The 25,678-nt window shown below is 47.8% G+C and overlaps 1 protein-coding gene across 3 annotated transcripts; it reads left to right on the forward strand.

Moving 5' to 3' along the window:
- Nucleotides 1–50: 50 nt before the first annotated feature.
- Nucleotides 51–24,071, forward strand: CREB3L4 (cAMP responsive element binding protein 3 like 4). 3 transcript variants are annotated; one of them, XM_083715900.1, is made up of 10 exons: nucleotides 51–114; nucleotides 6,364–6,543; nucleotides 8,194–8,449; nucleotides 9,088–9,200; nucleotides 12,439–12,546; nucleotides 15,443–15,549; nucleotides 19,119–19,187; nucleotides 21,463–21,547; nucleotides 22,656–22,752; nucleotides 23,579–24,071. In XM_083715900.1, exons 2-10 carry the CDS (start codon nucleotides 6,367–6,369, stop codon nucleotides 23,854–23,856), a joined length of 1,290 nt encoding a protein of 429 aa, XP_083572026.1. In that variant the 5' UTR covers nucleotides 51–114; nucleotides 6,364–6,366; the 3' UTR covers nucleotides 23,857–24,071. The 3 variants fall into 3 exon arrangements, with proteins under 3 accessions (XP_083572026.1, XP_083572024.1, XP_083572025.1); XM_083715898.1 differs by lacking the exon at nucleotides 51–114 and adding an exon at nucleotides 2,950–3,345; XM_083715899.1 differs by lacking the exon at nucleotides 51–114 and adding an exon at nucleotides 3,002–3,329.
- The last annotated feature ends 1,607 nt before the right edge of the window (nucleotides 24,072–25,678 follow it).

Genomic DNA, 25,678 nt, shown 5'->3' on the forward strand with positions numbered 1-25,678 from the left:
TCGATGTCTGGGCGTTCGAAAGTGGGCGGCGAGCCTGTAGGTCCTGTAGGTCTCAACCAACGGGAGCTTGAGGAAGGCGGGCAGAGCCGTATGATTTGAGCCAATGAGAAGGAGGCAAGCGTTGGTTTTTTAATTTCTCCCTCTCCCGGGCCTCTGCAACAAGGCTTGGTTTTGTTTTGCTTTACACTCACATAAAGTAATATACATAGATATATAGATATAGATAGAGACATAGATATAGATAATATAGTTATATCCAGTGCTCCTCCTCAGAGTAAAGCCATTGAAGCTAATGTACACGACTGACTTAGGCTGAATGGGTCTACTCAGTGCAGGACTAGCACACGTGTGTGTGTGTGTGTGTGTGTGTGTGTGTGTGTGTGTGTGTGTGTGTGTCCCCGTCCCCATAGGCAATACATCAGCTATATAGACCAATTGTCATACTAAGGCAGTTTCTTATCATCCTTTTTCTCAGTCCCATAAGGACTAGAATCTTACAATTTCTTTTTAAGGAAAGGCTGCCAGTCAGTGTAGACAATAATTGAGGTATCTATTTTATATTTCCACTTTAAGGTGCTTTGCACTTTAAGATTAAGGTAAAATAATTGGGCAGATGTGATTGATTTGGTAGTGTGAGGTTAAGCAGGTTTTATCCTTTTTGTTGTAAGACAAATAAAACAGGCTTCATCGACCTGGGGCCCTCCAGATGTTTTGGGCTGATGGGAGTTGTAGTTCAAAACATCTGGAGAGCAAATGTTGGCAAAAGCTGGCGTAAAGTAGGAGTGGTAGCTTTCCAACCAAGGCCCCATCTGCACCATACCACTTTAAACAGCCATGACTTTCTCCAGAGAATAATGGGAACTGTAGTTTGTTAAGATGAGAGTTGTTAGGAAGCCCCCTCTTCCCCAATCAGAGCTACAGTTCCCAGATCCCCTGGGAAGAGGAATTGATTGTTAAACCGCACTCAAGCGCAGACCCACTGAAACGCTCTCGACAGCCATCTGCCCAAGCTTGGGATATTTGCAATTACAACTGACTGCAATGTGTTGTCTATGTGCTCATTTTCTTTCCCGTTTACTGAAATCATGGCAATCCAGCTGTTTATTGCTTCATTTTGAATTCTATCACATGCATGCCAAGAACAGCGGAAGCGGCTTAATCCTGTTTGATATCATTTTCTCCCTTCTCCCATTTTCTTTTAACATATCTGGGTTGTTGTTTAGTCGTTTAGTCGTGTCCAACTCTTCATGACCCCATGGACCAGAGCATGCCAGGCACTCCTGTCTTCCACTGCCTCCCGCAGTTTGCTCAAACTCATGCTGGTAGCTTCGAGAACACTGTCCAACCATCTCGTCCTCTGTCGTCCCCTTCTCCTTGTGCCCTCCATCTTTCCCAACATCAGGGTCTTTTCCAGGGAGTCTTCTCTTCTCATGAGGTGGCCAAAGTCTTGGAGCCTCAGCTTCAGGATCTGTCCTTGCAGTGAGCACTCAGGGCTGATTTCCTTAAGAATGGATGGGTTTGATTTTCTTGCAGTCCATGGGACTCTCAAGGGTCTCCTCCAGCAGCATATCTTGTAAAATAAATGGAGTGGCCCTCATAGTCAACAAAAGAGTCGCGAAAGCTGTACTGGGATGCAGTCTCAAAAATGACAGAATGGTCTTGATACGAATCCGAGGCAGACCTTTTAGCACATCTGGGTAGGCTTGTCTAAACAAAATTGTTTTTAGCAGGCACCAAAAAGCGCACAGTGAAGAAAGTGCCTTCCTATTGACCACACTGGCTGCCAATTAGTTTTCGGGCTCAGTTCAAAGTGATGCTTTAGACCTATAGAGGGCTCAGGACCACAATGCCTCAAGGACCAACTCTCTCCATATGAACTGACCCGGATCTTGAGATTATCCTCCGAGGCCCTTCTTCATGTGCTTCCTCCACAAGAGGACCATAGGGTGGCAACATGATATCGGGGCCTTTTCTGCAGTGGCTCCATGTTTGCCAAATGCTCTCCCCAGGAAGGTTTGCCTGGCAGCTTCATAATACACCTCTAGGTGCCAGGCAAAAATGTTTCTCTTCAACCAGGCCTTTGGCTGATTGAAATCTTATGCCCTTTTCAACATGTTGTGGGAGCTGGGATTATCTGTTCAGCTTTGTTCTTATTTTTGTTACGCATTTCCTGTTTTTTATATTGCGATTTCATGTTGTGATCCTGAGATCTACGGCTAACGGGCGGTAAATGAATAAATAATAACATGCAGGGAGTTTCAAAGTGCTGGTGTTGCCACACTAAAATGTTGATTTCTTAGCAGTGCAGAAAGGGATACAGTGGTACCTCAGGTTAAGTACTTAATTCGTTCCAGAGGTCCGTTCTTAACCTGAAACTGTTCTTAACCTGAAGCACCACTTTAGCTAATGGGGCCTCCTGCTACTGCTGCGCCGCCGGAGCCCGATTTCTGTTCTTATCCTGAAGCAAAGTTCTTAACCTGAAGCACTATTTCTGGGTTAGTGGAGTGTGTAACCTGAAGCGTATGTAACCTGAAGTGTATGTAACCTGAGGTACCACTGTATTATGTGGCTCCTGGCCAGCCTAACTTAGGTCCATTGCTTTCAATATGTCTGCCCTGAATAGAAATGAGTGTGTTCCAGCCCCCGATTTCTGGCAACCTTATTTACTCAGAAGCAAACACTACCAAATTCAAGGGGATTTATCACTTTAATTCCATTTAAAGCACACGGCTTCTGTCGTTAATCCCTCACAGAACTGCAATTCCCAGCACCCTTAGCATGCTACAGTTCCCAGTACAGTGGTACCTCAGGTTAAGTACTTAAGAACAGAGGTCCGTTCTTAACCTGAAACTGTTCTTAACCTGAAGCACCACTTTAGCTAATGGGGCCTCCTGCTGCCACTACTGCATGATTTCTGTTCTTAACCCGAGGTAACCTGAAGCGTATGTAACCTGAAGCGTATGTAACCCGAGGTACCACTGTATTGTTGCGAGGAGTGCTTTAAATGAGCACAACCTGAATAAATGTGATTAAGATTTCGCTGTGTTTTCTGTTCTTTTAAATGGCGCACACTCAGGGTCACACGGTGAAGAGTTCTCCTCCTCCAATTGAGCTCTGCCTGAACAGGTGAATGTGTGTACCTGACCCCTTTTAATTGGTTTAAGGCCTGGGGGTGGGCCTCGGCAAAGCTGTTCCAGGATGCCAGGATCCTGTACGGAAGAAGAAGAAGAAGGCGGAAGAAATGCTACCTTGCTTGAGGCAGGCTGGCTACAAGTCTGCAGGTCGCTGACAGGCAGCGGGGGACACAGAGAGATATTTGAAGCGGGCAGGTAATATTTGAGCAAGGTAAGAGATGGGGGGTGGAAAGGAATCCCGAGCGGGAGACCAACTGATAACGCAGCTTCAATTTCAGCACAGGCTAACCCACTTCAGAAAAATCCACCGGGCAGTCGTGCTTTTCAAGGCGAACAAACCAATGGTTAAGCGAACTTTTTGTAGGCTTATGGCTCATGGCTGTGCAAGCTGTCAGGGCAGACAGTGACCCACCGACTTCAGTGCCCCCCCCGCTCTCTGACTGAAACAACCAGTTCAGAGGGTGGCTCTGGTTGTCAGCTTCCTCCCCCTTAGCCTCAGTGTTCTCAGCAAGAAAATGGGGAGAAAACGAGGATGAATTGCCCCTGCCTCCTCCACCTACTGTTTTTTTTTAATTTTTATTTATTATACAACTCTGTATAGTAATGCTTCTTCTATCTCATGCTTGGTCTTTTGCTTCATTTTATTTACAGTTCTTAGTCGGTCTACATTAATTTTCCTTTATGTTACGTTTGTTATATCATTTTTGGGGGGGAGAGGGGGATTTCAGAAGTTGAGGGTTGCCATATTTCAAAAAGTGAAAATCCGCACACAAAAGTTGTAAATTGGCAATGACAACACTGTGCCAATACAGTGGTACCTCGGGTTACATACGCTTCAGGTTACAGACTCCGCTAACCCAGAAATATTACCTTGGGTGAAGAACTTTGCTTCAGGATGAGAACAGAAATCATGCTCTGGCAGCAGCAGGAGGCCTCATTAGCTAAAGTGGTGCTTCAGGTTAAGAACAGTTTCAGGTTAAGAACAGACCTCCAGAACGAATTAAGTTCTTAACCCGAGGTACCACTGTATGGGTTTTTCCTGGACACTGCTTCTGGCTGCAGTATTTGTGTGTGGCCAGGAAATTTCGGACATATGGCAACCCTACGTTGGGGTGTCCCTGATGGAAAACACTTCATGCCATCAAAACCACTTGAGCCTTCAGCAACAGTGAAATTACCTCCCAAGTGTCCCAGAAAAACCAGGCCAGGAAATCTTATTTTTTAACCCAAGAGAACGGCGGTCATTTTGGTTGCCATGTTTTCATTCGATTTTGAGGCACAATTCCCACCCACCCCCAAAATCAGGGCTGCGATCTTCACCCCAAAACACATGTTTTGGGGTGCCATGCCCCCCAAATGCTTTTTTTGGCGGGGGAAGAACCGCAGTGCGAAATCATGGCAACCAAAATGGCCACCATGTTCTTGCGATAACAAGGAAGATGATGATGTCCTGGATTTTGGCTTCAGAGGGTATGCAGCGATGGATCCAGAATCTCTCCCAAGCTGTGTCCCTTCTCCTTCAGATAAAGTCTAGGCTTCCCATATTTTGAAGGGCAAAAAAGAGAGAACACATTTGCCGACTTCTGCTTGGATCGCTCTGACGACTCTCATTTTACATTTTATCCATGAAAAAGAACACATGTCCTGGAAAAAGAGGTCATATGGGCAACACTATGGAACTCGCTTGCAGGAAAATGGGTATAAGATTGCAACTTTACATCTCTTAGGTAGGGTTTCAGTCTTAGGGTGCTCAAATAAATCAGTCGGTAACCCTTACTAGCAACCTTGTAAGGTAGACCACTCACTCTGAAATATAGCTATAACGGGGGAAATTAAGCGTAATTTGAGATTTTGAATAGAACCTCCAGACAGTTTTTATATGAGTTAGCATTCCTTTATGACATATACTGTACAATGTGCAGGCCAATCTTCATCACAAACCTGGCAAATTTGGAACTATACTCAATAATCAGATAATGCTAATGGTTTTTTACTTGCCTTTGTGCAACTGCACTCATTCTACGTCCCTGTTTCATTGTTTTGCTTGCCTTTTAAACTGTGGGGAGGTGGTTGTTTTTGTGGAGGTGCATTTTTGCCTTTTTACATTGGTTTTTTTTTAATTACTTTTTTATTCAAAATTAAAACAAAACATATTATCCAGAAACATGTCATCCTTATTTCCCCCCATTTTTCCTCCCTCCCCCACCCTCCCAAACAAATCCCACTCACCCCCCGACTTCCCTCAGTTCCAGTCTTTGATTTCTCTAAAAATGCTGTTTTCTGCATGTTACACAGTTGTATAGATCCTCAAACTATTTAAGTAATAATTATCAACAAAAAGTTTGTGAATGTTTATTCAAAACCAGCCAAGGAGTCCAGTTCGCTTTGTTATGTCTTCAAATACTTTGTAAAGGGTTCCCATTCATCTTTAAAGTCATAGTTATCCTTGTCCTGTAGCTTATATGTCAGTTTTGCCAGTTCTTCATAGTGCCTTTTTACATTGTTAACCACCCCGTGACCTTTGGATGAAGGGCGGTGCAGTCATGTAGCATAATAATAATGATAATTTTCATCTGTTGCTATAACTGTTTTATCTGTTTTTATACACAATCTCTACCCCCCCCCCAAAAGGTAGGGCATTATCACCCAATCTCTCCATATTGCAGATGGAAACCCTGAGGCCTAAAGAGGGTAGCTTCCTAAGGCTACCAAAGGAGGTCAAGATTTGAACCATAGCTGTCAACTGTCCCTTATTTGGCGGGAAACTCCCTTATCCCTGCGCCGTGTCCCGCTGCTATCCCTTATTGATGATGTCCCTTAAATTTCCGGGGTTTCAAAGGAAGCAGCTATTTCCCCCTCCCGCCCTGTCTGATGAAACTGAGAGCTGCAGATGGAGCACGAGAGAAAAGATACAGAACTGCAGCAGCATCTTTGTAGCTTGGACTGACTTTGTTTTGCGCAAAAAGTAGTTGCTGCTTGTAGTTATTTAATTGCAGTGTTTCATCAGCTGGTGTCTTTAAGCAGCAACCTCTGGAAACGAAGGGCTAAAAACCGGCGCTACTCTCCCAAATTATCTGGTCCCTTTTAACTTCGCACTTCAGCTGGTTGACTAAAATCCCTTATTTTGGCTACTGGTCCCTTATTTTCAAATCTGTAAGTTGACAGCTATGATTTGAACCAGGGACTTTGCAGGTTTCTCAGCCGCTAACATGCTGTCTGCTCATCTCAGGCCATGGAATCCAGCACCCCTACTCTCCCAGATGCCCTCCTCTTCGAGGGGCAGGAAGGATTGGTGCCCAACGGTGCCTTTTCTGCACCAATGTCCAAACCCAGCTTCCCGCTTCAAGACCACGCCTATGGACGAGTGTCAGAAAAGGTTTACGAGGCCTGGGCAACCGGCGAAGTGCTGGTGAGTCAGGACAAACTGCATGGATAAAAATGTTTTATTTGTCTGTTTGTAAAGGGCACAGGGAAACCCCTGTATTTCAGGGGGCTGGACTAGATGGCCTTTGGGGTACCCCTGGGGTGGGAGTCACTGCCAGCTATACAGTGCTATAATTCTAACCTTCACAGCCATTTTCCAAAAATGGGAAGAAGCAGAAGTCCCAGCAGAGGAAGAACGGATACCAAAACTTATGGAATATGCAGAAATGGTGAAACTTACTGGAAGAATAAGAAATCAATATAACTATATATATATATATATATATATATATATATATACACACACACAATAATTATTACAATATAATTATTACAATATTATTAATATTATTATTATTACAATAATCCCACCAATGTTTTTACCTGTTTACAATTTATCTGTAACTATTCAAGAAACCATTTCCATTCATATATATATATATATATATATATATATATATATATATACACACACACACACACACACATATATATATATATATATATACACACACACACACACACACACGAATGGAAATGGTTACAGAATGGAAATCCGTAACCAAGTTACAGATAAATTGTAAACAGGTTAAAAACATTGGCGGGATTACTGTAATAAACCTGCAGTTTCATAAGAGTATATATTTAAAGAAGATGAATAAATGATCAAATTTAAGTTACTTTGGATATGCAGAAGATGTAATAAACTGAAGGGGACTGCAGAAAGAGGGGGAAGGAAGTCAAGTTTTGAAATGTCGAAATGATTGAAAAATTAGTGAGATGTATAAACTTGAAAAGTATAAATAAAAAAATAATAATTAAAAAATAGCAAAATTCTAACCTTCATGGAAGATAGGGCTACTGATGGCGACCAGCCACAGTGCTTCTGTATACCAGTTGCTGGAAGCCGCAGGGATCTTGGGTTCGAATCCTGATTTGTGGTTTCCCATTGGGTTGGCCACTGGGAGAACAGGATGCTGGACTCGACGGGCCTGATCCAACAGGCTCTGTTTGTGTTCCAGCTTCAGAGCTGTGCCTCTGTCAAGTGATGGACAGGTCAGATGACGGACAGGCGGACGAGCGGCCTCACTCATCTGTCAGGAGTTGGCCGATGGGAATCATAGAATTGGAAGTGACAATGTTGGAAGGGACAGCAAGGGTTGTCAACCCCCTGCAATCCAGGAATCCTTTGCCCAACGTGGGGCTCGAACCCACGAACCTGAGATTAAGAGTCTCGTGTTCAACCGACTGAGCTTTCTCGGGTGTGGCGGGGGAGAGGGGGAATGATAGAGCTAACCACCCCTGGTTGAAATTTCTTGTAAATATCCCTCCTGACACCCCAAGGGGAACAGATACACACAAGCACTCCAAAGCAAGTACAGTGGTACCTCAGGTTACATACGCTTCAGGTTACAGACTCCGCTAACCCAGAAATAGTACCTTGGGTTAAGAACTTTGCTTCAGGATGAGAACAGAAATCGTGCTCCGGCGGCGCGGTGGCAGCGGGAGGCCCCATTAGCTAAAGTGGCGCTTCAGGTTAAGAACAGTTCCAGGTTAAGAACAGACCTCCGGAACGAATTAAGTTCTTAACCCAAGGTACCACTGTACTAGCAACCCAACCGCATTCCTGCTCCAGGGTCGTCCGAGTAACAGCGACACAGAAGATCTCTTGCAATTCCTGATTAACCCAAACGACATCTACGAATCGAGGAGCCCTGTCGCCTCGCCAGAGAGTGACAGTGGAATCTCAGACAATCCCCACGCGGACCCCCCTGTGCAGAGTGAACGTGGGCCCCCGGACATATCGGCCACCATCATCTATGAAGTTATTTGTGACATGGGTATGGTGGAGGAGGCGACCGGGCCTGATCCTGTCTTCTCCAACCCCTTAGGTAAGTGTGCAGGATTCTTTATTTTACTGCATTGCGTTGCATTCGTCTCCCGCCCTTTCCCGCAAGGAACTCAAGATGGCTTCATTGGCTCCCCTCCTCATTTAATAAATAATAATGATAATAATTTATTTATTTATACCCCGCCCATCTGGCTGGGCTTCCCCAGCCACTCTGGGCAGCTTCCAAAAAATATTAAAATACTGTGATACATCAAACATTAAAAGCTTCCCTAAACATTAAAAGCTTCCCTAAACTTAATGCCCACAGCAACGCTGTGGGGTAGTTTAGGCCAGGGGTCAGCAACAGGGCTGACCTTCAGATGTCTTTTAAAGATAGGATAGCTGCTCATTTCCTTCACATCTGAAGGGAGGGCGTTCCGCAGGGTGGGCGCCACTACCGAGAAGGCCCTCTGTCTGGTTCCCTGTAAGCTTACTTCTCGCAATGGGGGAACCGCCAGAAGGCCCTCGGCGCTGGATCTCAGTGTCCGGGCTGAACTTGTAACAGTGACAGTTATGCAGGTTGATGCAAGTCCCACCTTTACCTTGGGGCAAAGCGTTAGAGGTATTTAGACTAAGTCTGTTTTCCAAACTTGCCCCCTTTCTGACTGGCCCCATGACTCTTTCGTTCCTCCCCACCAGAGAACTGGACTCCTCCAGCAATACTCCCTGAGGCCTGTGTTATGAGCGAAGTGTCACTCGGGCTCTTGGAGAATGTGACCAGATCCAACGTGGAAGACATTCCTGGGCCCCAGGTAAGTAATAATGGAACTGATCTTCTGGGGTGTCTTCTCCAGGGCCTAATTTGCACTATGCATGCAAAGCTTCTTCATCCCACTTTAAACAGTCGTGCTTTCCCCCAAAGAAAGTAGTTTGTTAAGGGTACTGAGAGTTCTCAAGAGGCTCCCCACACAGCAACAATTCCCTGACTGTTAAACCACACTGAGGGGAATAGTAAAGGTAAAGGGACCCCTGACCATTAGGTCCAGTCGTGGCCAACTCTGGGGTTGCGGCGCTCATCTCGCTTTACTGGCCGAGGGAGCTTCCGGGTCATGTGGCCAGCATGACTAAGCCACTTCTGGTGAACCAGAGCAGTGCACGGAAACGCCATTTACCTTCCTGCCAGAGCGGTACCTATTTATCTAGTTGCACTTTGATGTGCTATCAAACTGCTAGGTTGGCAGGAGCAGGGACCGAGCAATGGGAGCTCACCCCGTCGCGGGGATTCGAACCGCCAACCTTCTGATCAGCAAGCCCTAGGCTCTGTGGTTTAAACCACAGCGCCACCCGTGTCCCCACACTGAGGGGAATAGGAGTCTCCTAATAACTCTTATCCCCCTTAACAATCTACACTTCCCGATATTCTTTGGGGGAACCATGACTGTTTAACGTGGGATGATACAGCTTTACATGGAGCCCTGGTTTGGCCTGGTCTTCCAGAGGAGCATGTGAAACAAGGCAGATTAGGTGTTTCAGCACCACAGACAGCTCCAATAGACATACAGTGGTACCTCAGGTTAAGTACTTAATTCGTTCCGGAGGTCCGTACTTAACCTGAAACTGTTCTTAACCTGAAGCACCACTTTAGCTCATGGGGCCTCCTGCTGCCGCCGCGCCGCCAGAGCACGATTTCTGTTCTCATCCTTAAGCAAAGTTCTTAACCCGAGGTACTATTTCTGGGTTAGCGGAGTCTGTAACTTGAAGCGTATGTAACCCGAGTACCACTGTACTTTGCTCCGACAAAGGCTAGAAGTAAACAGAGGCCTTTTGAGCCACTGCCTGCCATCCACCTCTCCTAGGCTGTACTCACATGGCTTTCAGCACCACAGACAGCTCCAAGTGAGCCACTTGGCTCTTGCAAAGGAAAGAGGTGGCCTGAGGCCTTTTGAGCCTCTGTGGCATCCAGCGGGAAGGTAAACAGCGTTTTCGTGCGCTGCTCTGGTTCGCCAGAAGCGGCTTAGTCCTGCTGGCCACATGACCCGGAAGCTGTACTCCGGCTCCCTCGACCAGTAAAGCGTGATGAGCGCCGCAACGCCAGAGTCGTCTGCGACTGGACCTAACAGTCAGGGTCCCTTTATCTTTTACCTCTCTCCCTTTGTGAGAACTGCCATATTCCTCCAGACCAGTCTTCTGGACTCTCACCCAGACCTATGAGGTTGGTTGGGAGGCAGACAGTTCCTCAGGGCCTAGGAGCTGTCTGCAAGCGTCCTGGCTCTGGCCTCACGGGCCTTGGGGCTGTGGGATGTGGGGTCCAGAGGGCCTTCACCTGCCAGCCTCAGGCTTAATGAACCTTAGATCTCCAACATCAAACTCGGAGTCAGATATCTGTCCCGGCTCCTTAGCTGGCAACTCTGCAGACTCACTGCTAGACTCTGCAAAATCCCAGCTGTCGCACACAGATGATGTCATATCAAGGGACAAGAGTGGACGTCTTGACAGCACAAGCATTGTTGAGAGCCATGAGCATACTAGAAGCTTTTGTAGAGCTCGGGGAGTGTTACATGACCCGCCGTGGCTCACAGCTCTTATTCGGCTTCCGTATTTGGCTGGTTGGCTCCTCCCTCTTGCCACAGGGGGGCGCTAGTGCATAGTCCGCTACCTCCCTCTAACCACCACCACCAGTTTATCAGAGATGGCAGACTGGAGCCTGACCCCTACTCATGACTCCAAAATCATGGAAGGCCTGTGATTAGTCCTGTGGTATTTCCACATTGACACCCAAAATGCCATCATGGCGCATTCTGCACATCCTTAAAAAAGGTAAAGGTAAAGGGACCCCTGACAGTTAAGTCCAGTCATGAACAACTCTGGGGTTGTGGCACTCATCTCGCTTTATGGGCTGAGGGAGCCGGCGTTTGTCCACAGACAGTTTTTCCGGGTCATTTGGTGAAACCAGAGCAGCGCACAGAAACACCGTTTACCTTCCTGCTGGAGTGGTACCTATTTATCTACTTGCACTGGCGTCCTTTCGAACTGCTAGGTTGGCAGGCGCAGGGACCGAGCAACGGGAGCTCACCCCATCGCGGGGATTCGAACTGCCAACCTTTCGATCAGCGCCACCTGCGTCCCTTGCACATGCTTAGAGGCCCTCTTTTCCGGCCAATCCAGACAGCAGATGAGAATCCTGGCTGATGATGCAATAGGACCCCATTTGTGAAGTGAAGCAGGTCCCAAAAGAACTATCTCCCCGAGAGAGGGTGATTTGCAAAGGGGTGTTGTGGCGATCACACAGGGTCCCCCGGACGTTTGACGGTCTCTTGATCCCTGTGCCACCACTGTGCTCTCTTCCCCGCTGCCACCAACCCGTTTCTCTCGGGTACACACGGAGTCCAGACAGTTGTTAACATCAAACCAAATAAACAAGTTTATTTTATAAGCATTAACAAGTTTATGGTTTCAGATAATTTTTCTTGTCAGTTTCTTAACCTTAGTTTCTTTACCGGCCTACACCTTCCTAATACAGTGGTACCTCGCAAGACGAATGCCTCGTAAGACAAAAACGCGCAAGACGAAAGGGTTTTTCGTTTTTTGAGTTGCTTCGCAAGACGATTTTCCCTATGGGCTTGCTTCGCAAGGCGAAAATGTCTTGCGAGTTTGTTTCCTTTTTCTTAAAACCGTTAATACCCAGGGAATCCGCACTCCGCAAGACGAAAAAATCGCAAGACGAAACAACTCGCAGAACGAATTAATTTCGTCTTGCGAGGCACCACTGTACCTTCTGACTGATTATTGCAACTGTTTAACTGACTCCTCTTAACAGATTCTCTCACATCACACTAGCCCAACCCACAGACTTATCCTACCTCTGTTTTCTCTAACTCCAGACTGACTTCTTAAGTTACAACTCTAACTCTAACTCCTCCCCTTGGGTTCCTATTGGTTAGTCATTTTACCCTTAGTTAACCCTTTCCTTATGACCCAGTATGATGTCACACACCTAGGAGGGCAAACGCCACAAGGCAGCTAACGCACTCTTCCTCTGTGGTGGGGCAGGATCCTTTTGAGCCACTAAAACTCCAGGGCCTCTACTTGACGGAGGAGGAGAAGCAGCTTCTGAGCAAGGAAGGGGTCTTGCTGTGCTCCGACCTCCCCCTCACCAAGGTACGTGGCTGCAGAAGCCAGCAGAGACACTTCTCCCATCCCAGAAGGAACGGAGACCAGTCGAGATTAGCAGGGATTTCATCCAGTTTGATAGCTTTCCTTGGGTTATTTCTTAATTTTTTAAAAAATATGTGCATGTGGCTTTTTTCTCTTTTTAATGCTACATTAAGATTTCTTTAGCCACCAGGCACGGTCGCCAGTGGCGGATTTAAAGGTAAAGGGACCCCTGACCATTAGGTCCAGTCATGGCCGACTCTGGGGTTGCGGCGCTCATCTCGCTCTATAGGCCGAGGGAGCCAGCGTTCAGCTTCCGGGTCATGTGGCCAGCATGACTAAGCTGCTTCTGACAAACCAGAGCAGCGCACGGAAACGCCGTTTACCTTCCTGCCGGAGTGGTACCTATTTATCTACTTGCACTTTGAGGTGCTTTCGAACTGCTAGATTGGCAGGAGCAGGGACCGAGCAATGGGAGCTCACCCTGTCACGGGGATTCAAACCGCCAACCTTCTGATCAGCAAGTCCTAGGCTCTGTGGTTTAACCCACAGCGCCACCCATGTCCCAGTGGCGGATTTACATATAAGCTAAACAAGCTATAGCTTAGGGCCCTGCTCTCTTGGGGGCCCCCAAAAAAATTCAAAGGGGGGAAAAACCTGGATATGCATTTCCAAAATAAAAGATAAAAAACAAATAAAATAAAACCTACATACAGCAACGGTGTTTTGTGTTGGGTAGGCTCCCATGATGGAAATAACGGGCCCCTAGCCTGCTTCCTAAAATATCACTGGTAATTATTTCACTATTAATATACTTCTTCTTAATTGTATTTCACTATTAATATACAGTACTTCTTCTTAATTGTATGTCAGTTCAACAATTAGTTTGACAAAATACATATTTTGTTATGTGCAAATGGCTTTAGATACCTATTAGGTCCATAAATTACCATATAGCATATATTCAACACAAAAAACAGTGACAATTTGTTGTTGACAAAGGACAGCTGGACATATATAGGGCCCCATTACCTTCAGTAGCTTAGGGCCTCATCAAACCTATATCCAGCCCTGACTGTGGCCCATTGGGACTGGGGAGTGGAAGGCATGGAGACTATCAGGAGGCGGGGCTAGAATAAATGAGAGGCGGAGCCAAGCAATGCAAGTCTTGTCCCCATCCTCCTCCCTGTCGAGTTCTCCCCAAAGTGTCTAAATAGTAATAGTAGTAATCATAATTTATTATTTGTACCCCGCCCATCTGGCTGGGTTTCCCCAGCCACTCTGGGCGGCTTCCAACAAAGATTAAAATGTCACACATTAAAAACTTCCCTGAACAGGGCTGCCTTCAGATGTATTCTAAATGTCAGGTAGTTGTTTATCTCTTTGACATCTGATTGGAGGGCGTTCCACAGGGCGGGTGCCACTACCGAGAAGGCCCTCTGCCTGGTTCCCTGTAGCTTTGCTTCTCACAGGGAGGGAACTCCCAGAAGGCCCTCGATGCTGGACCTCGGTGTCCGGGCAGAATGATGGGGGTGGAGACGCTCCTCCAGGTATACTGGGCCAAGGCCGTTTAGGGCTTTAAAGGTCAACACCAACACTTTGAATTATGTTCGGAAAGCGCGAAAACCACAAAAACTGATCTCAGAGGCGCACTAGGAATCAGGCAAAGCTATACCCCAAAATCTATTTACAGTGGTACCTCGGGTTAAGTACTTAATTTGTTCCAGAGGTCCGTAACCTGAAGCACCACTTTAGCTAATGGGGCCTCCTGCTGCCGCCGCACCACCGGAGCACGATTTCTGTTCTCATCCTGAAGCAAAGTTCTTAACCGGAAGCACTATTTCTGGGTTAGCAGAGTCTGTAACCTGAAGCGCATGTAACCTGAAGCATATGTAACCTGAGGTACCACTGTACTTATAGCATTTATGTCCCACCTTTTCCCTTCAAGGAGCTCTGTACCTGGTTCTCCCCCCTCCTCATTATATTTCCACAACAACCCTGAGAGGTAGGTTAGGCCAAGGGGCAGTAACTAGGCCCAAGCCAACTTCATGGCCAAGTGGGATTTGAACCCTGGACTTTCCCAGGTCCAAGTCAGACATGCTAACTGCTACGACACCCTGGCTCACCCAGTCACCCCACTCATGTTCACCCAGCAGTGACTTTCAGGTGTAGTTTGTGGACATGTAGATAGATTATTGAAAGATAAAAAGTAATGTGTATACAATTGTAAGTGCAAAATAAGACGTGAAAAGGGGAGGGTAAAGGAAAAGGGAAAGAGAAATAACACCCATACAAAACAAAAACAGAACCATCGATATTAAATGTTTGTTATTCTAGTTAACCTACATTTAACCTAGGACTCAGCTACATTAGTCAAAAAACAGCATTTTGAACGCATTATAAAAATGCAACACCAGATGGCGCTGGAGAGTAAAAAAATTGCAATTTTCCATAGCATTTTTTTACTTTCGTTATAACATCTAATTTCTGACTTACGGTATTTATAGTGGGCGGTTTTCCTGTGTATAGATCCAACCTTAATACAATGTTTATAGAAATGGATTCCAAATATCATTAAATTTGTTCGTGACAAGTCTATGTGTATACTATGTGCAATATGTTCATGTGCTGTGAGTTTTTACATACCTTCTATCCAATCGTTGAAGGGAACTGCAGTTTTATTTCTCCATCAATACCTGTCTTTTTGGCCATAGTATAGGCGCAGAGAGACCATTCATATTGTCCCTTCGTTAGGTTGTACGTATTGGGTATATAATTCCAAAGCATATTCTCCTCAGCAAATAGTTTGGGGATTTCTGAACTATATTCTGTGAGCTTCAAGCTCGCCCCAAAGATCTGTGTGCACCTAAAAGGTTCTCTCGCCCCTCAACTTCTTCAACAGGCTGAGGAACGGATCCTGAAGAAGGTGCGGAGGAAAATCCGGAACAAGCAGTCGGCGCAGGACAGCCGACGTCGCAAAAAAGAATATATTGATGGGCTGGAGAGCCGGTGAGAGTGGGGTCTGTGGCGTGGGGACCCCAGTCCATTTTGCATCCCAGATTCCCCTTCCTGTATTCCCAGCCACAAGGCCCAGGGTAGAAATTCAAGCCAGTGTGAATTTAAAGGTGGACATACCTAATTTGGTATGGGACGCGGGTGGCGCTGTGGGTTAAACCACAGAGCCTAGGACTTGCCGATCAGAAGGTCGGCGGTTCGAATCCCGGCGACGGGTTGAGCTCCCGTTGTTCGGTCCCTGTTCCTGCCAATCTAGCAGTTCAAAAGCACCTCAAAGTGCAAGTACAGTGGTGCCTCGCAAGACGAAATTAATTCGTTCCGCAAGTCTTTTCGTCTTGCGAGTTTTTCGTCTTACGAAGCACGGTTTCCCATAGGAATGCATTGAAAATCAATCAATGCGTTCCTATGGAAACCGCCTTCAGACCAGGTCCGGGGACAGTCTGTCCCCCGACCTCTTCTGAAGGCCGGCGGGGGGGCGAAAGTCTTTGTCCACCCTGCCTGCCTTCCCGGGGGCTTTTAAATCGCCCCGGGACAGCGGAGAATTCATCCGCTGTCCCAGGGCGATTTTAAAATGCTCCCGGACGGCTTTTGAAGGCAGGCGGGGGGGAGCAAAGACTTTTGCCCCCCGCCCGCCTTCAGAAGAGGTCCAGAGGGCTCTCCAAGCTGCGGATAGCAGCCTGCTGCCCCGCGCGAGGGGCGCTCTTAAGCAGAGCGCCCCTCACGCGGGGCAGACATTCGCAGCTTGGGGAGCCCTGCAGGACCTTCCCCTCTGTTCCCGGACCTGTCCTGAAGGCTTGCGGTGGGAGGAGGGCTTCCTCCCCACCGCCAACATTCAGAATGCTGTTCTGAATGTTGGCGGTGGGGAGGAAAAACCCTCCTCCCACCGCAAGCCCCGGGAACAGAGGAGAAGCCCTTCGCGCCTTGTCCTCTGTTCCCGGACCTCCCACCACAAGCCTTAGGACAGGTCCGGGAACAGAGGAGAAGGCGCGCTGTGCTTCCCCGCTGTCCCCGGAGATTTCCCTATGGGCTTTCGTCTTGCGAAGCAAGCCCATAGGGAAGTTCGTCTTGCGAAGCCGCTAAAAAATCGGAAAACCCTTTCATCTTGCGGGTTTTTCGTTTAGCGAGGCATTCGTCTTGCGGGGCACCACTGTAGATAAATAGGTACCGCTCCAGCGGGAAGGTAAACGGCATTCCTGTGAGCTGCTCTGGTTTGCCAGAAGCGGCTTAGTCATGCTGGCCACATGACCCGGAAGCTGTCTGCGGACAAACGCCGGCTCCCTCGGCCAATAAAGCGAGATGAGCGCCGCAACCCCAGAGTCGGTCACGACTGGACCTAATGGTCAGGGGTCCCTTTACCTTTTATACCTAATTTGCACTTAACAATGCATGAACCGACCCCAGAACTGGCCCTACTAAACATCTTCCAAGACAATAATGCCAACTCACAACACAAAGAGCTCATAACCCACCTACTCTCTCAGCAGCCAGAAGCATCATAGCCAGGCACTGGAGAGACCTGTCAGGAGTAAGCATAGACCAATGGTATCAAATAATATAAGGGACACAGGTGGCGCTGTGGGTTAAACCACAGAGCCTAGAACTTGCCGATCAGAAGGTTGGCGGTTCAAATCCCTGCGACAGGGTGAGCTCCCGTTGCTCGGTCCCTGCTCCTGCCAACCTAGCAGTTTGAAAGCACGTCAAAGTGCAAGTAGATAAATAGGTACCACTCCGGCGGGAAAGTAAACGGCGTTTCCGTGCGCTGCTCTGGTTCACCAAAAGCGGCTTAGTCATGCTGGCCACATGATCCAGAAGCTGTACGCCGGCTCCTTCGGCCAATAAAGCGAGATGAGCGCCGCAACCCCAGAGTCGGCCACGACTGGACCTAATGGTCAGGGATCCCTTTACCTTTACCTATCAAATAGTATGGGAGATAGCCTTATTAGAAAAACTAACCAACAAACTGAAACTGACACGGGGACAAATAGAGGAAGACGCCTTCACCCTGGTATGGTTCCCCTTTATCACATACACAGCCCAAGAAGACAACAACAAGAACCCGCCAACAGCATACGAATCAATCTGGCTAACCTGATCCAAAAACACGCACAGACCCCACTCACACATCAAAACAAAATTTACCACAGCTAGTCAAAGACAGCCAACCACAACCGAGGCCATGGGTAGGCAAACTAAGGCCCGGGGGCTGGATCCTGCCCAATCACCTTCTAAATCTGGCCTGCGGGCGATCCAGGAATCAGCGTGTTTTTACATGAGTACACTGTGCGCTTTTATTTAAAAAGCATCTCTGGGTTATTTGTGGGGCATAGGTATTCATTCATATATATTTTTTCCAAAATATATTTTGCGCCCCCCCCCCAAGGTCTGAGGGACAGTGGACCGGCCCCCTGCTAAAAAAGTTTGCTGACCCCTGTTCTGGGCCAAACCCAACCTCACTCACCACCAAAGGAATACATTGGTACCTCGGGTTAAGTATTTAATTCGTTCCAGAGGTCCGTTCTTAACCTGAAACTGTTCTTAACCTGAAGCACCACTTTAGCTAATGGGGCCTCCTGCTGCTGCCGTGCCACCACTGCACGATTTCTGTTCTCATCCTGAAGCAAAGTTCTTAACCTGAAGCACTATTTCTGGGTTAGCGGAGTCTGTAACCTGAAGCGTATGTAACCCGAGGTACCACTGTACAAGTAAATAGTAAAGAGAACCCGCACAAGCTATGCTGACACAAAACCCCACACGTACACTAAGTAAAATAGAAACATTGCCACCTGACACCACCCCCACTCACCATTCCCCCTCCACCTCTTCCCCCCTTTTCTTCCTAATGTAACTCTAATGTCTCAACAAATGAAACTGATCTGTAGAAAATGTAACTTGGAAAAAGAGACATTGCACATACTTTTGTAAACCAAGAAATCTTTAATAAAAATATATATTTAAAATAACAAATAAACCGTGTATGAACCGGAACACAGCCTTCCTTCGGAATTCACAGTTCTCCAAAGACTGCAGTACGGTTTTCCAGCCAGGTTAACAAAAAGGCATATACTAGCAGAATATCTGCCTATAAAGACAGCCGGCCCTACCCTGAGACAGAGTGAGGCCATGGCCTCAGGCAGCTAATTTTGGGTGACATGGTAGGGCATCAAATCCTTCATCCTCTCCATCCCGTCTTTACATCTCTGCAAATGCATTTAACATGTGATCCCTGATAGGCTGGGACATACGTCTAGGTCAGGGGTAATGGGACTTGTGGTTCTGCAGAGATTGCTGGACCCCAGCTCCCATTATCCCTGGCCATTGGCCATGTTTTGCTGAGGCTTGTGGAAGGTGGAGTTCAACAGCGTCGGGAGAATCTTCTCCACCATGAAAGGTGCCTATTGGCTAGCATCTGTTGCGTCACCAACTCACCTCTCTTTGCAATCTGTGGCACAGTTTCCCAGTGTGTGCAGGCTGATTGGTTGTGTGTTTTTTACAAAAAGATGATAAAATACAAATGTACAGGTGAGGAAATGTAACCGCTTTCCCTCTTGTTCCTTCCTCGGTAGGGTGGCAGCTTGCTCTGTGCAGAACCAGGAACTGAGGAAGAAAGTGCAGGAACTAGAGACCCACAACATGTAAGTCTGCCACTGCCCCGCTGAAAGCAAGGTCCTTCCTTTTGTTACCAGCAGGCAAGAGGATAGTGTCCATTGGGAAAGCTTCACTTGAAATTTAATTGCCAGAAGACCAGTAAATCACACCAGGATCACATTCACCCGGAGCTATGCCAGCTGCACTGGCTCCCGGTGGAGTGCAGGATCAGGTTTAAGGTGCTGGTTTTAACCTTGAAAACCCTATATGGCCTAGGCCTCCGTACTTACGGGACTACCTCGCCTGGTATGTCCCACAGAGGCCCTTACGGACTTAAAATAAAAACATCTTGGAGATCCTAGGCCACAGAGAGGTTAAAGGTAAAGGGTAAAGGGACCCCTGACCATTAGGTCCAGTCGTGACCGACTCTGGGGTTGCGGCGCTCATCTCGCTTTATTGGCCGAGGGAGCCAGCATACAGCTTCCGGGTCATGTGGCCAGCATGACTAAGCCGCTTCTGGCAAACCAGAGCAGCGCACGGAAACACCATTTACCTTCCCACCAGAGTGGTACCTATTTATCTACTTGCACTTTGACGTGCTTTCAAACTGCTAGGTGGGCAGGAGCAGGGACTGAGCAACGGGAGCTCACCCCGTCGCGGGGATTCAAACCGCCGACCTTCTGATCGGCAAGTCCTAGGCTCTGTGGTTTAACCCACAGCACCACTCGTGTCCCTACAGGGAGGTTAGGCTGGCCTCAAGCAGAGCCAGGGCTTTTTCGGCTGTGGCCCCGATTTGGTGGAACGCTCTGTCACAAGAGACTAGGGCCCTGCGGGACTTGACATCTTTCTGTAGGGCCTGCAAGATGGAGCTGTTCCACCAGGCCTTTGGCCAAGGCACAGTCTGACCCGCTCTCTCCTTCTGTAATCCTCATAGAACTCTAGCCCAATGGTTACCATTAATTTGATTCTGAATTGATTTTAGAATATATTTTAATTAATTGACAATGATTTTATTTAAATTGTGCCATTTTTACTGTTGTTAGCTGCTCTGAGCCCGGCTTTGGCCGGGGAGAGTATAAATAAATAAATTATTATTATTATTATTATTATTATTATTATTATTATTATTTCCATTTATAAAAGGCGCAAAGCATCATAACAATAGCCGACCAAATTGGCATTTTATATCTGAGTTTGTGAACGCTTTTCACAAGCCAAGGGCCACATTTCCGTATGCACAACCTTCCAGGGGCCACATGCCAGTTTTTGGGGTGCCAGAGGCAAACGTAGGCAAGGAAATGTGAATGTTAGTCAGCTGGTTGATATACACGCCGGCACACACAGCTCTGTCCTCCAGGCAAGTAAGTTAAGGTTACCAGATTTTTTTTCAATGAATCCGGGGACGCTTTTCAACTTCATACTAAATAGATGGATTTTGTCAGGGGACTGATTTGTAAATCCGGGGACTGTCCCCCGGGAAACGCGGAGGTCTGGTAACCTTAAAGGGGCATTGTCAGAATTCAAGGATAGCAAAAACGCTGCTGGGGAAAAAGGGGTTGACTGCCCCTAGATGGAAAGGTTCCATTTACCCAGCAGCAATAGACAATGTTGTTGTTGTTGTTTAGTCGTTTCCAACTCTTCGTGACTCCATGGACCAGAGCATGCCAGGCCCTCCTGTCTTCCACTTCCTCCCGCAGTTTGGTCAAACTCATGTTAGTAGCTTCGAGAACACTGTCCCACCATCTCGTCCTCTGTCCTCCTCTTCTCCTTCTGCCCTCCATCTTTCCCAACATCAGGGTCTTTTCCAGGGAGTCTTCTCCTCTCATGAGGTGGCCAAAGTATTGGAGCCTCAGCTTCAGGATCTGTCCTTCCAGTGAGCACTCAGGGCTGATTTCCTTAAGAATGGAGAGGTTTGATCTTCTTGCAGTCCATGGGACTGTCAAGAGTCTCCTCCAGCACCACTATTATAGCACAATAAGGACTGAACAGGCCAACGATACAGAAAATTCTGATTGTTCAGGTGAGGGAATGGCAATCTGGGATGGGATGCAGTCAGACTGGAATGGAATATCCTGGAAAACAGCATGGCAACACCGTAATTCAAAAGCATCCATTCTTTGGCAATCAGTCTTTATGGTCCAGCTCTCACTTCCATACATCACTACTGGGAAAACCATAGCTTGAACTATACGGACCTTTGTCGGCAAGGTGAGCAATAGACAATAGACCTATCTATTCTGCAATGATTTCACACACAGCATGTGGCAAACATTCTGGCTCCAGATCTGGACATGGGAAACTCAAACATATTTCCTCTTACAGGTCCCTGCTGGGTCAGCTTCAGAAGCTACAAGGACTCATTAAACAGACCTCCACAAAGGCAGCCCAGACCAGCACTTGCCTCGTGGTAAATTGGGGGGGGGGGAGAGAGAGAGCAAAGTGGGGGTGGTCATGAGTGGCGATAAGACTCAACACCGGCAAAATCATTTTTCAAAAGAGAACTCCCGTTGGTGTGCAGATGTGGAGTGATGAATCTTGGAGGGGGTGTCAAAAATTCGGTGGTGGGGAGAGAGAATACAGGGGTGGGAGGCCCTTTTCAGCGTTCCCCCTCCCTGGGAATTCCTAGAGTGGTTTAAAAAGGGGGTGGGAACCAACCCCTCTTCTTCCCAGGGAACTCTGAGAATTGTAGCTCTAGGAGGGGAATGGAGTGTCTCCTTAACAGCTCTCAGCCCCCTTAACGAAATGACAGCTCCCAGAATCCTTTGGGGGAAGCCATGACTGGTCAAGGTGGCTTTATAAAGGCATGGTTTGGTTTGAATGTGGCTTTGATGGGACAGGGTCCCTAAGGCCTGTCTTGTATTTACATGTATGGACGGTTCTTCATTATAAATTGGTTTTAGTGTTTGTATTGTGTCTGGGAGTCTGTTATGTACTGAGTTGAATAGGATCCAAAATGCAGCAGTCTGATTGGTCCTAGAATAATAGGATCCAGAATGCAGCCGTCTGATTGGTCCTAGAACAATAGGATCCAGAGTGCAGCAGTCTGATTGGTCCACAGGAGCCACCCAATCCAGCTCCAGGTGGAAGTGAATCCGCAGCCTGATTGGCCTACAGGAGAATCTCAGAATTAGCCAATCACATGGGGCCCATTGTGTAAATAATGTATATAAAGCAGACATTCTGGGGCAACTTCCATTCCTCCTCAACACTACAAGCTGAATAAAGAGCATGAAATCCACTCTCGACTCCGAGTATATTTCAGAGTCGCTTCGGGTCACTTTGGCGAGGGAAGCAAGTAATCGATATAAATGAATTTGATGGCGACTATCACTCAGTTTACCCTCCAGATGCACTCCATGTCCCAGCAGCAACAGCTCCCAGCATGGGCAGTGGTGAGGCATGATGGGAGCTGTAGTCCAATAACACCCTGGAAGGCCAAAGGCTACGTATCCCTGCTTTTACACCCATGTGGTTTCTTCAGCGCTTAAATCAACCCTCTCTCCTCCTGCTTCCAGATCATCATCTTCTCCCTTGGACTTCTCATCCTGCCCAGCTGCAGCTCCTTCTTTGGGGGGACCCAGGTTAGCCGGGTTGACTACAAGCCGTCTGGAGGTAATCATTGGGGGGGGGGCAAAGTGGGATGGGGTGTCAGAGAGAGGAAGAACACGTGTGTGTGTGTGTGTGTGTGTGTGTGTGTGTGTGTGTGTGTGTGTAGAGAGAGAGGACAGAGATGATCTTTAGGGTCTCTTCCAACTCTACAATTCTATGATTCTGTGGTGTCTCTGATAAGATAGGTCAGGGGTCAGCAACCTTTTTCAGCAGGGGGCCGGTCCACTGTCTCTCAGACCTTGTGGGGGGTTGGACTATATTTTTTTTGGGGGGGGGAGGAATGAACAAATTCCTATCCCCACAAATAACCCAAAGATGCATTTTAAATAAAAGCACACATTCTACTCATGTAAAAACATGCTGATTCCCGGACCGTCCGCGGGCCAGATTTAGAAGGCCTTAGTTTGCCTACCCACGAGATAGGGTAAAAAGGTAAAGGACAGGATGGTTAAGTCCAGTCAAAGGCGACTATGGGGTTGTGGCGCTCATCTCACTTTCAGGCTGAGGGAGCCGGCGTTTGTCCACAGACAGCTTTCTGGGTCATGTGGCCAGCATGACTAAACCGCTTCTGGTGTAACGGGACACTGTGACGGAAACCAGAGTGCACAGAAATGCCGTTTACCTTCCCGCCACAGTGGTACCTATTTATCTACTTGCACTGGCATGTTTTAGAATTGCTAGGTTGGCAGGAGCTAGGACAGAGCAACGGGAGCTCACCCCATTGGGGGGATTCGAACCGCCAATCTTCCGATCGGCAAGCCCAAGAGGCTCAGTGGTTTAGACCACAGCGCCACCCAGGTCCCCTAACCAACTTTTCCATCTCCTTTAGTGATTTCCCGACACATCTTGACTAAGGGCAGCCTTTCTGGTCCGGACGAGTCTCCCGCCACCCGCAGCCCAGAATCGTCGCGCGTTCAAATGGAAGAACCCCGAGAGGACGCCGGCGACGGGGACCCAGCGGCCGCTGGTAACCCTGACACCGCCAGGGAGACCGTGATCACCAACACGTCTGATCCAGGGTCACCGAGCGATGTCAAGGAAACTAATTCTAGGAGGCCCAAGTCAGAGAAAGACCCTACAAAGCAAATGCACGCAGACGAGATGTAGCAAAGACTGGGGATTTGCTCTGCCAGGCAAAAGACACAGCAGGGCGTCCAAGAATCCATCTTGGTGCTGTTCCTCCTTTTCTGGGGGCACACGATCCAGCCGGGATCCTGTCTGGGATGGCACAAGCAGCCTAAGATCTCTAGCGGAGAGAACAGATTTTGAGGAAGCTCCCTGGCTGTCCTAGGGAGGCTAGAATTAGGGGCTTTTTATGCCAGTTTTGGGACGCAGGTGGCGCTGTGGGTTAAAGCCTCAGCGCCTAGGACTTGCCGATCGAAAGGTTGGCGGTTCGAATCCCTGCGGCGGGGTGCGCTCCCGCTGCTCGGTCCCAGCGCCTGCCAACCTAGCAGTTCGAATGCACCTCCGGGTGCAAGTAGATAAATAGGGACCGCTTACCAGCGGGAAGGTAAACGGCGTTTCCGTGTGCGGCTCTGGCTCGCCAGAGCAGCGATGTCACGCTGGTCACGTGACCCGGAAGTGTCTCCAGACAGCGCTGGCCCCTGGCCTCTTAAGTGAGATGGGCGCACAACCCCAGAGTCTGTCAAGACTGGCCCGTACGGGCAGGGGTACCTTTACCTTTATGCCAGTTTTGGCTGAGCCCCCGGGATGTATGGGGAAGCAATCAAGGAGAGCCACAGAGCATGCACAAAGTGGATTCCCGCTCGCCTCTTGTTGCCAAGTTAAATGCAACAAGCACAGGATCAGAGAAGTTGCCTCTTGGAGTTTAGGAGCACCTTCGAGCCCCAGCACCTATCCCTCTCTCTCTTTCTTAAAAAACTGGAGATTTGGAGCTTGACGTTTTAGGAAGGACAGGGCTGGATGAAGAGAGCGCTGTGTTCTGCTGTTGGTTCTGCTATGTTCTTGTGCCTTTAAACTGGGGATAGGGTGCTGTTTTCGGCCAAAGGGAGACACAGTGCCTTGTGAGGAACCCTTTGGGGGCTGCATGGTGGGTGCAATGGGAGTCAAGAATCGGTGCAGTGAAGCAATGGATGTGACTCTTAGCTTTGTATAGTAGCCATGCATGCAAAGAACCCCCATTCCAGGCAAACCAGAGGGCTTTCATTGCTGCTTGATGGTTTGGTTGGCCACTGTGAGAACAGGATGCTGGACTTAGATGGGCCTTTGGCAAGATCTAGTGGGGCTCTTCTCATGTTCTTATGTTATGATCTTAAGCAGGGGTCAGCAAACTTTTTCAGCAGGGAGCTGGTCCACTGCCCCTCAGACCTTGTGAGGGGCTAGACCAGTGTTTCCCAACTTGGGCCTCCAGCTGTTTTTGAATCATCCCTGACTAGCAAGACCAGTGGCAAGGGATGATAGGAATTGTAGTCCAAAAACAGCTGGAGGCCCAATGTTGGGAAACACTGGGCTAGACTATATTTTGAAAAGAAAAAAAAAGAACGCATTCCTATGCCCCACAAATAACCCAGAGGTGCAATTTAAATAAAAGCACACATTCTACTCATGTAAAAACACGCTGATTCCTGGACCATTATATATCGAAATTGATATCAATAGATATAACAAATTTATAGATTTTCCAATAAAAACAGCGAATCAACATATCCAAATCATAATCTAATTGGGGGGGCCGGACTATATTTTGAACAGGGGAAAATGAACGCATTCCTATGCCCCACAAATAACCCAGAGATGCATTTTAAATAAAAGGACACATTCTACTCATGTAAAAACACACTGATTCCTGGACCATCCGCAGGCCGGATTTAGAAGGCTATTGGGCCGGATCCACCCCCGGGCCTTAGTTTGCCTACCCATGTTCTTACGCAGGGGTCGGCAAACTTTTTCAGCAGGGGGCCAGTCCACT

This window comes from Podarcis gaigeae (genome assembly GCF_964106915.1).
Source record: "Podarcis gaigeae genome assembly, chromosome: 16".
NCBI classification, from domain to species: Eukaryota; Metazoa; Chordata; class Lepidosauria; order Squamata; family Lacertidae; genus Podarcis; species Podarcis gaigeae.

Coding starts and splice junctions, on each gene's coding strand:
- CREB3L4 (XM_083715900.1), top strand. CDS start 6,367: ATGGAATCCAGCACCCCTACTCTCCCAGATGCCCTCCTCTTCGAGGGG. Junction 9,201..12,438: donor AAGACATTCCTGGGCCCCAG/GTAAGTAATAAT, acceptor GTGGTGGGGCAG/GATCCTTTTGAGCCACTAAA. Junction 21,548..22,655: donor AGACCAGCACTTGCCTCGTG/GTAAATTGGGGG, acceptor TCCTGCTTCCAG/ATCATCATCTTCTCCCTTGG.